Below are 12,587 nucleotides of genomic sequence, written 5' to 3' on the forward strand. Positions count from 1 at the left end.
GTTTAATTCACTGAAACTGACATCAGCTGCCCACTTGTCATAATGCCCTCAATGAAAAATCATTATAATATTCCTGTAATGTTCCCAGAGGGATGAACAGTGTTTCTGCAGTACTCAATAGTGATAGTGACTATGGTCTTTTATATCTCCAATGCGTCATTAATAATATTTCAATATGGACTTACAGTGTGTCTGGTACTCAATAATGAGTATATACTGACTTTGCTGTACTTAATGGATTTTTTTTCTTATCTTGTATGGCATCACTATACTATTGCTACAGCAACTTTTATGTTTTGCTGTGATGTTTGTGCTACTGCATCCTTATAAAACATATTACAGGATTACTATAGTTCTTTTTCATCAGTGAGGGCTTCTTCACACCGTATTCAACCGGCTGTTTCTTTCCTGAGGTGAGAAAAGCATCAGAGGTATTTGGGCTTTTATCTGGAGTCCGACAGGCTCTTGAGGCTGATGTACAGGGAGCTGACCATGGTGGCCTCCTCCTGGATGGACTCCTTCAGATCCGGCTGGTCGACGCACATCAGAGCCACCAGTCTCTTGGGCAGCTTGCCGCTGAACAGCAGGTAGATGCAGGGGTTGGCACAGCTGTTCAGGCTGGCCAGCAGCATCAGTATGGTAAAGGTGGCAGCTGAAAGTACAGATGAGGGGATGAGAAAACTTTGCAAGTGCACCTATAGTCTTTGATTTTGTTTCTGTTTAACTGGAGAGGAAAGCCAGGGAGAAACACCACCTACACTTAGTTTGCCCACCTTTTTATTTGCAGGAACAGAGTGCAACCACCTTTTTAGGGCTGATATAAATCTATATCTCACAGCTGCAAAGTCTTGGGCTATTTCTTTTACACTGAATGGAGCAGCAGTATTTCCTGGATTATAGGGTACCTGGTATGAAAATCTATATTATTATTATATAGTTATATTTCACTGTCTGTTTTGATACACTTGTAGGACCAGTATCTGGAGACACACACCCAAGAACTTTAGGCGAGGTGCAGACTTTCTGAAAAAGGCGTCATGTCACAACTTTATTAAAATATGGGAACATAATAGAGTGCAACTTCTCCGTTTTTTTGACAATGAGTCTTTACAAACTCATTTCACAGGAATGTATTATGAAAAAATCGTCCATGTGGTAAAAGATCATTTTGGCCAAATATTCAAAGATGTTTTCCCTAAGACTCACATTCCTTTTAGCGTTACCAGATGCTTTTAATTTTTTTTTAGAAATTACTTTTTTTTTTTTTCTTCAATTTTGGTGGTTTGCCTCAGATCATACACCATCCTTTTTATTTGCCACATCACAGCTGATAATGAGCAGTGATAACAAAGTTTGTCATGTCACACATTCTTATTTCTAAATCCGTTTTTATTTCTAAAGTTGGGAACTCAAAGCCAGATCCAACCCCCTGCCGTCTTACTCTCAGTGGGCGCCTCGGTGTCCCAGACGGACCACAGCTGCACGGTGAAGAAAGGCGTCCAGCAGACGATGTAGGCGAGCACGATGACCACGGTCATCTTCACCGTCTTCACCCTCGCCTTGGACACCCCGGCCACGCTGCTGGCCCTGGAGGACAGCGGCTTACTGACCTCCCCTCCGACCTGGTGCATCTTCATGTGGAAGTTGACCCGCACCGTGCGGCAGATGCGCACCTGGCACGCGATCACGGTGAGAACGGGCAGGACGAATATCACCAGAGTCGTCCAGGTTACGTAGGCTTTCAGTCCCCACGGCTTGATGAAGTCCGCCCAGCAGTCGTACACGCCGGGCGCGATTTCGACCCGAGAGAAGATGAAGACTTGAGGCAGGCTGCCGACGAGGGAGACGCACCACGCGGCGCACACCGGACCGTTCCAGCGCGCTCTGCGCCTCTGGAAAGTCACCATGGGGTTGCAGATGGCCTGGTAGCGGTCTATGGTCATCACGACTATCATGTAAGTGGAGGCAAACATGCCGACCACCTGCAGGTACTTCACCGCGCGGCACACGATGTCGGGACCGACGAACCTGTCCGTTATGTCCCACATGAGTTGGGGACACACTTGGAAGAATGTCACCACCAGATCGGCGACGCACAGGTGGAAAACGAACACGCGCATCCTCGACAGCTGCTTCCTGCGCTTCCACAGCACCAGCAGCAGCCCGAAGTTTAGGATCCCTGCAATGATGAATATTATGGACAAAAGAGCTATTTCCACTTGAGCCAAGCGTTCGTCCCGCGGCTGATCCCCAGGTATTCCACTCTCCAAACTGATATTACTGATGTTTACACTGAACCAAGCCATGGTCTGACCCCCAAAAAGACAAGTGAGTGAGTAGTTGAACACCGTTATATACCCATAACAGAGGAGTCCAGCTGAGTTGGAGGCATATCAAAAAATAAACCACCAAAACAATTTATAGAGATGGAGCCTTGAACTCTGATCCCACTGATTTGAATGTGAGTGTGTGATTCTTCTATGAAATCGTTGTGGGAGTCAGTAGGTACACTTCCAATATGCAACAAGTGCTGTGTGGCTCCAGGGAAACTGAAGTAAAGGAGTGCAGAAGGCTTTATATCTCCTCATCTCCGCAAGAGGGAGGAGCAACCCTGACTCCACCACACAAAATGATGTTTGTTCCACACTGCCAAAGATATAGAAGTGTAGTAACATTATTTACTTTACACACTTTAAACGAAATAATGACCCTTGGTGGAGCTATAAGCTTTACTCTTGCCACACAGGGCAACATCCTTTCATACAAAATAAAAAGATGACACATACAAATAATAAATCACATCAGTTAATGTGGTTATTCTAATTAAACTGAAACAAATCAAAACAAATGCTTTGTTTTCTAAGTCATCACTTACTTTTAACAAATAAAATGAACAATTTTCTGGTTGAATGGAGACTGAATTGTGAATAATGAATTCTAATGACACAGCATTTCAAATCACACTCCGTTCATAACCGACTCACAACTCCCACTCCTGTATTTATTCATCGTTACCAGTCAAATCAGTGTGTAAGCGGCAAAATTGAGATTTGGATTGGCCGAGCATCAGCATACTACCAGACTGCAATTTTGAGGCCAGAAATAAACAAATGGCAGAGGTGCGTAATAACGCAGATGGTGAAATCAGTTGCATTACAAACTTTCTCATACGGTGGCAGCTGTGACGCTGAGAGCATATTGTGCAAGATCTCTTTAAATTTGCATGGCGATGGAGATTAAATTAAAATCGCTCTGGGAACATTTAGGACAAAATTGCATTCATCAGCGCACGTCTGAGCTCTCGTAGTGTCCTCTCTCGACGACATAACCATCAGTCTGGTTAACAGCTGTGAGTGGTACAATGAGATGTCTGACTCGGTGATGCAAAGCCCTTGTTTCAACTCAAGTCTTTCTGTAGACTCTTCGTCTCACACACGCACACAAAAAAAACAAAACACATCGGCTTCCCCATGTGTTTCTGATCATTCAGGGCTTGACGTGACTGAGGAGTTCCTCTTTGTCCATCTGGTAGCGACTCTTCTTCCAGACGTCGCGGAGCTCCTGCAGGCTGGTGCCGATCTCTTTGCCCGAAGTGATGCCCAGCCTCCTCAGATCGTGGCCGCTGACGGGGAAGCGAGGGATGGACCATCTGCAGAGCTCAGCCAGCAGCTTGTCCTCCCCTTGGTACTTGAGCAGCTCGCACACTTTACTCTGGGAGTCCAATTCCCGACTCTGTAAAGAAGACATGGTTTGAATTAAAAAAGGCAATCCACCCTTAGATACTCTTACGCTGTTAAATATCATCATGTTCAATGCATTCCAAGAGTTATTTTGTGATGAAGTGTGGTTTTTTTTTTTCTGCATTGCATTCTGGTCTATTGAGCCTACTGTTGGTAGAGAAATTGGCATCTCTACTTCTTGTACGATGGATTTCTCTCTGGAAGATTGCTGAACGCAGCCATGTTGATGTTTTAGATAGCTGAAAACTTTCTGCTATTAAACTCCATTGTAGCTGCGCTGGAAATATCTCGACATGACATCATGTCATCGATGTTTGGCCAGATATCCACAAGAAAAATATACCACCAAACACTAAAATGGGCCCAGCAATGCAATGTATATCAGCAAAAGCTATTTCTTTTAACAGTGTGAAGTGTTGAAAGTGGATTTTTCCTTTAATTCAAAGTAATGAAACCTCATGAAACAGACAATGACTGGTTCCACTGGCATATAAAACAATAGATGCTGATGAATAATCCTCTCCCACTAGAGCATGTGTGTGAATACTAATGCCTAAAAGCAAATAACTGCATTGTTCTGGCCAGCATCCCACTATAAATCTCTTCTGTCATTTTTTGTAAAACACACATGAACAATAGACAGCAGACTGATTATACTCACAAAACACACAGTGACTGGAGGAGGCTCAGACTTACATCTATGATGAAGTCGGTGAAGGGTCTGAGGCTGTCTGGGTCCTCCTGGCTCTTGCGGAGCTCCCGCCTGTGTTTGACCAGGAACAGAGCCAGAGTCTTCTCCTCCCTGGACACCTTCAGCCGCACGTCCATCTTTTCCACCTCCTCGGGGCAGCGGAGCAGAGCGGCCAGGATGGTCATGGGCTTGGGAGAGTGGTCCTTAGCGCGCCGCCACACGCGCTTCATCGCCTCAACATCGCCATCTGGAGGCAAACCTGAGGACGAGCAGGGACAGGCGGCATGAGCTGGACTGACATTTACTGTAGGCTACAAAAATGAAAAAACTGGTGACTAAAAGTGTGTTTGAGAATATGCTTTTTTTTCCCCAGATGCACGAGACAATCCAATATAATGCAGGGTGATTTGGATGTATTTTTAACAGAACTGTCAGATGAGTTGTTTTAAGTATGTGATCAAATTTGAAAATTACTGCTGGTTAAATAAAGTGCTTTTTTTGGGCACAACTTCATTGTACACCTGTTGTACTTGGAAAATTAAACTAATTCTGATTCTGACAAAAGTGTCAATGAAATCAAATTATTTTGAAGACATGTAAAACCAGCTTATGTTGGGGGTTCATTTTTTTTTTTTTTGAACAGCTACTGAAAAAACACCTCAAAGAATATCAATATTTGTAAAATACTGTAGCTAGTAATTATATTAGTTTAAAAATGTATTATGTTATAAGAATCACTACACTGATACCGTGATAGGCAAGTGAAAGAAGGGTTAGAGTACTTTTTGAGAATCACTTCAATGATTTTTTGGCTTGTTTAAAAGGTAGCCTATTTGCCAGAGCCAAAACAAGAAAATTAAACAAGACCAAAAAAAAAAAAATAGATCTGGGCATAAAATTGTGTTTACAGGGAAAGTCTGCTGTCTTGCTTCTTGTTGCAATATGGCATTCCTTTGAGATTTAGGCAGGGACAGTTTTTCTTTCCACACACTGAATAAAAGGACAGAGGGAAATATCTTATGACTTGTATGGACAGAGGCTGAGAACTGCTTATGTGTTATATATATGTCGTTATTGATTTAGAATTACAATGCATTTGACTGATAGCGTTCACAGTGCCATAGTTTTGCCTGTCTGACTGCATTTCTCATGTTGGTAAAGGGAACCCAATAAAGCAGACACTCAGTCATACACTCTGTATACCAAGTCAAGAGGCATCACATCAACTCCCTCCCTCACCGATGTACTGGGCCAGTCCCAGGTTGTACATGAGCTCCAGCAGATGAGCAGCATGGCTGCCGACCACCATCTTCTTCAGTTCAACCCAGATGCGCTCTCCTGATATGGCTGCCAGGCCGCGGCCGTTCTCCCTGATGGCCTCCAGCGTGTCAGGCTCATGCTCACCAGGCTCCGACGCCACCCTGCCGTAGAACCTGCGTGAAAACAGAGAAAGCACAAAAAGGCATGTGGGAGATGTAGGATAAAGATGGGAGAACAAAGAAAATAGTGACTTCTGGTGTAATTGTTCTTAGTGTTCCTGTACTCAATAGGAGTATGTGCTGGTTGGTATTCCTCGAGTTGCTGAATAGTTTGTCATGGTTGGGGTCAATACACTTTCCATTCAAATAGATAATGAAGATTCTTTTTTTTCTTTTGTTTTTCCATTCTAAAAGTTCTTACTTCCAGTTTATGAAGAAACTGAGAGCAGAGGCCCTGTCATTAATTGGATTGCTTTTCAGTGTATATTTTGAATTGAGTGAGTTGAAAGTGAGATGATCCCTACAATCTATAACAACATGTCAGCCTACCTGAAATACCGCAGTATTCTCAAGTAGTCCTCTTGTATCCGTTGCTCGGCGCTGCCAACAAACCGAACTTTCCGGTTCTGCAGGTCTTCATATCCTTTGAAATAGTCATATAACATGCCATCAAGCCCTGTGAGGAAAACAAATGCACCAACAAAACATGGTGAGGAATTTTGGCACAAGTGTGACAAGAGACAGTGATAAATCGATCGGAGTATCCAGTTTCCATTTTATTCAGTAGACAGTAAATGCAGTGAGATACCTAAAAACATAGAGTTGATGGTGAGGTCTCTCCGCTCGGCGTCTTTCTGCCAGTCGGTGGTGAATTCAACCTCGGCGTGTCGTCCATCTGTCTGAACGTCCACTCGCAACGTGGTCACTTCAAAGTTCTCATTGTGTAGCTATGAAAGACAACAAACACATCAACAGATATGATGACACAAACGATGAGAAACACAGCACATATTGCACTCATGTCGTGACAGAAGAGGAAGCTTTCTGCTGTAATAAAATATCTAATATGCAACCTTGTCACCAGGCATTTATATGCTCATGAGTATTCACTTGGTGGGTATTCTGTGCATTATGGCCTTTGCCCTCCTTTCTATCAGAGCCTCTTTCAGGCTGCACTTATTGATACTGAATAAGAATAATGAACAACAGAAAAGACCAATACCAACACATACAGTATATTACCATAGCTATCCAAGATGCTGTAAGAGGCCAATAGAGCTGAAACTCGTCCCGATATAAACAGAACCAAACTGTGAACCAAACCAGCTACCATCTGAATCATGAGCTTATAACAACAGATTATATACAGAACATACATATTGTTTTTTAAGAGGGACGAGTAGTACATATGTCATTGATTCTCTTTCAACAGTGATACTAAATAATATAATAATACAATACGATAGTGATTACTGATTTGTAATATGTTTTTCCTCTGTGCACACTCTTCTCCTCCTCACATCATGTCAGCAAAGGAAGGAAAAACAAGTGGAAGTTTTTAAACTGTAAAGGTTGCACAAGTCAATGACAATTCTTTTAAGTTTACATTCAACAGAAAGTTAATATTCCTTCCACTTTTTTGGTGCTTTTGTATTATCTGACCTTCCAAATATAATATATATTTTTTAAAAGTAGTTTACTTTAGTTAGCAAAACTAGATGTCTCGAGGGAAACTTGGCTGTAGTTCATCTATAGTCCAGAAGCAGAGTATGGCTACATCCTGCATGCTCAGCCAGGCCAGTATCACACTTGTGGGTAGCCTCTTACTCTAGCTGTAATGGTCCCGTGCTTCTCTCCTTTGTTGTTGATCATCCTGATCCCAGCAGCCTGGAAAATGCTCTTCATCTCCTCTGGTGTGGCGGTGGTGGCAAAGTCCACATCCTCTGGCCGCTTCCCAGACAGGAGGTCCCGCACAGCACCGCCCGCTATCCTCAGCTCATACTGATGCTTCTCAAACAGCTCTGGAAACATCACACACAGATTTAGTGGACATTTGGTTGTTTTTCTCTGAGGCATTGGTAGCATTAGCATTAAGTTTGTTTTCACTAAAACGCGAATCTGCGGATATATGAACATGTTAGCAAGCCATTAAGGCTATGACGAATGTGAAAAAATCTCACCTGCTAGTCCGTTCAGTCCATCCGTGAACAAGGACTGGAACTCACTGGTCTTCAACTGCATGGTAAAGAGACTTCTCCAGAACAAACCTGGTCTGCCAATCAGCTGAGGCCTCAATAATCTGCCCCACATCTATGCAAATAAAAAGGAAACCTGCTTGTTTATGTGTTTGCGTAGGTCAGTCTCATTGTAGTCATGCTTACGTGCCTCAGCAGCCCACATGGACCTGTCACATTGCTCACACACTGCCAGCAGAGGAGCAACATCGACCGAGCATTTCCTATCAACATATACATAACAAATATACTACTAGGAACTGACCTGCAACAGAGTGCGAAGGTTTTAAGCCGATAAAAAGCAGCAATCACTCCATGATGTCCCTCAGTGAACTGCCATCGAGCATTGCAGGAAGTGCTATCATAACACTCGGTCGTTGACCAATAGGGTATGGCCTCGTCATCGGAGGGCGGGGCTTAAGAGAGCAAGCCACTACGCCTGAACGCAGCCGACTCTATTATCGCGAGATTCCTCTCAGCTCAGTGATCTTCCGCTTTCTCTCTGCTGTCAGAGAGATTAGTAAACTCAACAGGACATAAATGGCTAAAGTAGAGTTGACGCCGCTCAGACCGTGGGACGATTTCTTCCCTGGTTCGGAAAGATTTGCCAAACCGGATGTGAAAGACTTGGCAAAATGGAACAACAGAGTGGTCAGCAACCTGCTTTATTATCAAACTAACTATTTGGCCATGGCCATCATCGTTTTCCTTGTTGTTGGGTAAGTATGTTAGCCTTGTTGTCCCACAGTAAGGCATCATTTTGTGTCCTGTCGCCGAATGTTGTTTAGTTTCCAAGTCGTTCGTCTGTCTTTTCTAATTTATTCACTTGTAACCGTGGTCTTCTCAGTGCAAATTCAGTATGTATGGCTGTATGTATGTATGTACAGGATATATGTCTGTTAAATGTTTGCATAGGAGGAGTGGCTTGCTATACATATTTGGTAATAAAATCAAGAGGATGTGAACTGCTCTCTATCTATGGGGAGAAGAGCTGGAATGAGTCCCAAGCTGTCTCTAGTCAGCATCCACCTTCATGACAGATACTGCTAAAATAGAAAGATATTGCCCCAGCTGTCACATCTGATGAGCTGTGTTGTGTTTGAGTGTGAACCTGGGAACCAAATTTAAGACATGTAATCCCTGGGATCCCTGTGTCCCTGGGATCCAAGCAAATATAAACCTATTAGTACATCATGTGAGATGTTGGGAACCCAGACTGAATAGCAGAGACAGGCCTGCAACCAATTTTGGGTTCCTGACACATAGAGGTCAACATAGGCCTAGATTAAAGGCATAAACCTGCAGACTGAATTGATGAACCCCATTTTCAGTTTAAAGATTTACCCTTTCATTTGGTAACTCTATACTGGGCAGATTATGCTTAGTTTAGGGGGGGAAAGATTAGGTTTCTCCTTTGGGAGGAATTTCTGGTTTAGTTGGCAGCTTTCTAAATCTTGGCCTAGTTTTCTAAAAATAGTAATGGCCAGTCATGGCCTGCCGTGTAGCTGTGATCACATATTGTTGCTATGGTCATGAAAGCCTCATAAGCCTGTTCTCTAGTCAGCTGCTGCATTGTAGATAGGAGACGTATAAGAAAACAGCACCTTAATCAGCTGTCACTGTTCCCCTGACTAGGGGAAAGTCCAGTATAGAATATTTCCTCAAGGAGTCAATAACGACCCTAATAACAGTATTAGACTTTAACCATGGTCGACACATTCAAGGTTTGTCACGTTTCCCTATGTGGATGGACCTGCTGCATAATTACTTGGTTCATGAAAGCCTATAATGTTTCGCATCAGCATTTTCCATTATACCCATGTCACACAGCTATATGCTAATAATTCCCTGTTGGTATTTTTCCATTGTTTACTCAGTCAAAAGCTGGAAAACAGTGTACTATTCTGGCTTTTTTGTACAGAAATGTTAATTTTGCTTACAGAGTCATTTCAGTTTTCGGACACACCAAACGATACCCGTGTGGGAAGCTGCCATTTCTATACATCTGGGTCCAGTCATCTGAATGGGGGTCATGTTGTTGCAGAAACTGCATCTGACCACTAGGTGGAGGCAGCGACTATAGGAAACAAACGACTTGTCTTGAGCAGCACTGACCCCTGCTCTCGCCCGTCCTGTGCTGCTGCCCTGCAGGTTCCTGAACCCTGTGGGGATGTTCATGGCGATGGCCGTGGTGTCGAGCGTCTTCCTGGGTTCAGTGTGGGCCGGGGAGAACAAAGCTGCGATCAACAACTTCAAGAGGCAGAACCCCTCGGCGTTTGTGGTCGCTGTCATGGTCGCCAGCTACATGCTGATGTCTCTGCTGGGAGGCGTCATGGTCTTCATGACAGCGATCACTCTCCCTCTGGCTTGTAAGTAAGAGATGGAAATATTGAAAGGTCACATTTAGGGAAGAAGAGTTTAATTTCCCAAATGACATATCCACCATTTGAAATGAATTGATAGCTATTCCTACAGTATATTTCTGGCATAGAAGTCATCACAGAATGTGATTGAAGTTATTATCTGGCTAAAGACCCTTGCTTGCATCATAACATTATTGAGAGTGTAATCATCTGTGCATTTGAAGTATTGTGAAATGAACCTCAGGCAAGGCAGCGCTTCCAAAACGAATGAAACATGTTTTGGAACGAAACCCCTCCAGATTCTCTCAGAGTGATGTTCTTCTAGTTTGACTCTTGAACGAAGCTGTACGGCTTTAATTTTGCACTTTCAGACTGCCAGATGAAGAGATTCAAAACAACAATAACAGTCGCTCCCCCCCCATCTGTCTCTGCATTACAGTGATATCTGCGCACGCTTCATTCCGCCTCCGCAACATGAAGAACAAACTGGAGAACAAGATCGAGAGCGCCGGGCTGAAGAGGTCACCTATGGGCATTCTGCTGGAAGCGCTGGGTCAGCAGGAAGAGAACTTGCAAAAGATCCAGAGCTTCCTGGAGGGAAAACTAAAGGAGTGATGGGAAAGATACACACACACACACAAATGCACACATGGCCCATCTTTTGTTTTCTTTTTAGGTGTTACAGACTTCACTTGAATGATGAGGAGCAGCACGTTTGTCATTTTAAACCTCTTAAAGTATATTATACATGCAGTGTTTTCACGTGTGTGTGTGTGTGTGAGTGACAAGTGTGTCATCCGAAGGGCTTTATCTTTTCCTCAGGGTATTTGTCACTCCACCCAGAACCTGTCGGGGCACTTCTCTGAAAACGTGATGAGGGCGTCGTGCTGCCTCACATCACTGCTATGCAATGTGTCAGTGTCCCTGTGCAGCGTAACTGGAGAAACCTTCCCGTATGAAATGACTTACTGACAACATGTTTGTTCTATATATGACTATTTGTATCGACCTGAAAATATGAAGCGCAGCGACAACTCAAAAGATGAAGGTCACTTAATTTGAAAAGAGCTGCACGACTAAAGTCAATGCTGCATGGAAGAATGAGCGATTATCCTCTTATTTAAACTCAGCTTTAAAGTGTTTTGTATGCTTACTCTGGAATGTACAGATGCACACCGACAACATAATGTGAAAATGATGTTACATTGGGAAAAAGCAGGGTTATTTTATATTCCGAGCATCTCATTATAAGGGCAGGCGTGCTGTTTGTTTATTCAAATTAGCTGGGTTAAACAAAACCTAAAGGTGTTTAATCAGTCTCAGAAACAGCCAGTCAGTCTTGCCAGTGTTATGCTGAACCGAAGTCGTGAAACCAATGCGAGCTTTGTTTTCGGCAAAGATTAAAAAAGTGCACACTCGACACACATCACTGCCAAGATGCTCTAAAAGGATCTAAAGTGTTTCAAGTTTGCCCTTTTGGATAATACGTTTCTCCTCATAAAATGTAACAGTTTGCTTAACTGCGTAATTGAATGCAAAGCAACCAACCTTTTCTAAATGCGAATAAAAAGACCCAAACAAAAGAGAGCGGGCCTTTGCTTTGTCTTGATGTATGAAATAGATGCATGGCTTAACATTCTGAGGCGGGCCGCTGTGTAAATGTTTGAAGGGGGACTTCAAAGGAGTGTGAGGTCTTAACCCGTGTCCATCGGTATTCCCCCTGCACCTCTGAGTGTGTTATCTCGACAGTGGCCCCCCTGGGTGATGGATTGGCTAACTTTGCTTTCCTCTCCACTTGTCCCAATGCTAATCAATGGGCTGCAGTAGATTATAGTGGGGGAAAGCTGAGCGCTGCACAGTGACAGAGCGGATTCATCTGCAGTCAGTCACCTCCAAACCCGAGTTAGTCGCTGTGTCAGCTGCCTCGGCTTTTTTTTTTTTTATACTGGATTCCATTTGAAATTGACTGCAGATAACGAGAATGCATCTGGAAGATAATACTCTGTTATTTGGTTTTCAGTGGCAGCATGCAGGGAGAGGGGACAAGATGACTTTACGAATGATGGTCATTTAAAAAAGCAGCACTCGTGAAATGATTGCTTTAATCAAAATAAGCACATTATTCACATTTTAAACCTTTGCTTACAACATTACAAAAAGCCATCTGTGCTTTTGAAATATTGCTTTTCAGGTAGCATCTTTTCTGAAAGGCACGCATGGCATTTTGGAATGAACCCCCCTTCAAATAGAGTGGTTGTGAGAGAGAGAAAGCAAAGCCACGCTCCCTGAAGACCTCTGCA

At 43.3% G+C, this 12,587-nt stretch overlaps 3 protein-coding genes across 3 annotated transcripts; 1 reads left to right on the forward strand and 2 right to left on the reverse strand.

Moving 5' to 3' along the window:
- Positions 1 to 404: 404 nt before the first annotated feature.
- avpr2b.1 (arginine vasopressin receptor 2b, tandem duplicate, 1) lies at positions 405 to 2,306 on the reverse strand. The gene is made up of 2 exons (XM_071922961.2): positions 1,442 to 2,306; positions 405 to 652 (listed from the first exon to the last, which is right to left on the reverse strand). Exons 1-2 carry the CDS (start codon positions 2,304 to 2,306, stop codon positions 444 to 446), a joined length of 1,074 nt encoding a protein of 357 aa, XP_071779062.1. The 3' UTR covers positions 405 to 443.
- A 666-nt stretch (positions 2,307 to 2,972) lies between these two features.
- Positions 2,973 to 8,276, reverse strand: trnt1 (tRNA nucleotidyl transferase, CCA-adding, 1). The gene is made up of 8 exons (XM_071922976.2): positions 8,190 to 8,276; positions 7,871 to 8,000; positions 7,518 to 7,711; positions 6,499 to 6,637; positions 6,240 to 6,366; positions 5,671 to 5,864; positions 4,437 to 4,690; positions 2,973 to 3,732 (listed from the first exon to the last, which is right to left on the reverse strand). The coding sequence occupies exons 2-8, from the start codon at positions 7,998 to 8,000 to the stop codon at positions 3,487 to 3,489; spliced, it is 1,284 nt and encodes a 427-aa protein (XP_071779077.1). The 5' UTR covers positions 8,190 to 8,276; the 3' UTR covers positions 2,973 to 3,486.
- Positions 8,277 to 8,439: 163 nt separating this feature from the next.
- On the forward strand, positions 8,440 to 11,872 carry arl6ip5a (ADP-ribosylation factor-like 6 interacting protein 5a). Its single transcript, XM_071922967.2, has 3 exons — positions 8,440 to 8,643; positions 10,076 to 10,293; positions 10,727 to 11,872. The coding sequence occupies exons 1-3, from the start codon at positions 8,465 to 8,467 to the stop codon at positions 10,900 to 10,902; spliced, it is 573 nt and encodes a 190-aa protein (XP_071779068.1). The 5' UTR covers positions 8,440 to 8,464; the 3' UTR covers positions 10,903 to 11,872.
- The last annotated feature ends 715 nt before the right edge of the window (positions 11,873 to 12,587 follow it).

This window comes from Centroberyx gerrardi, chromosome 5, assembly GCF_048128805.1.
Source record: "Centroberyx gerrardi isolate f3 chromosome 5, fCenGer3.hap1.cur.20231027, whole genome shotgun sequence".
NCBI classification, from domain to species: Eukaryota; Metazoa; Chordata; class Actinopteri; order Beryciformes; family Berycidae; genus Centroberyx; species Centroberyx gerrardi.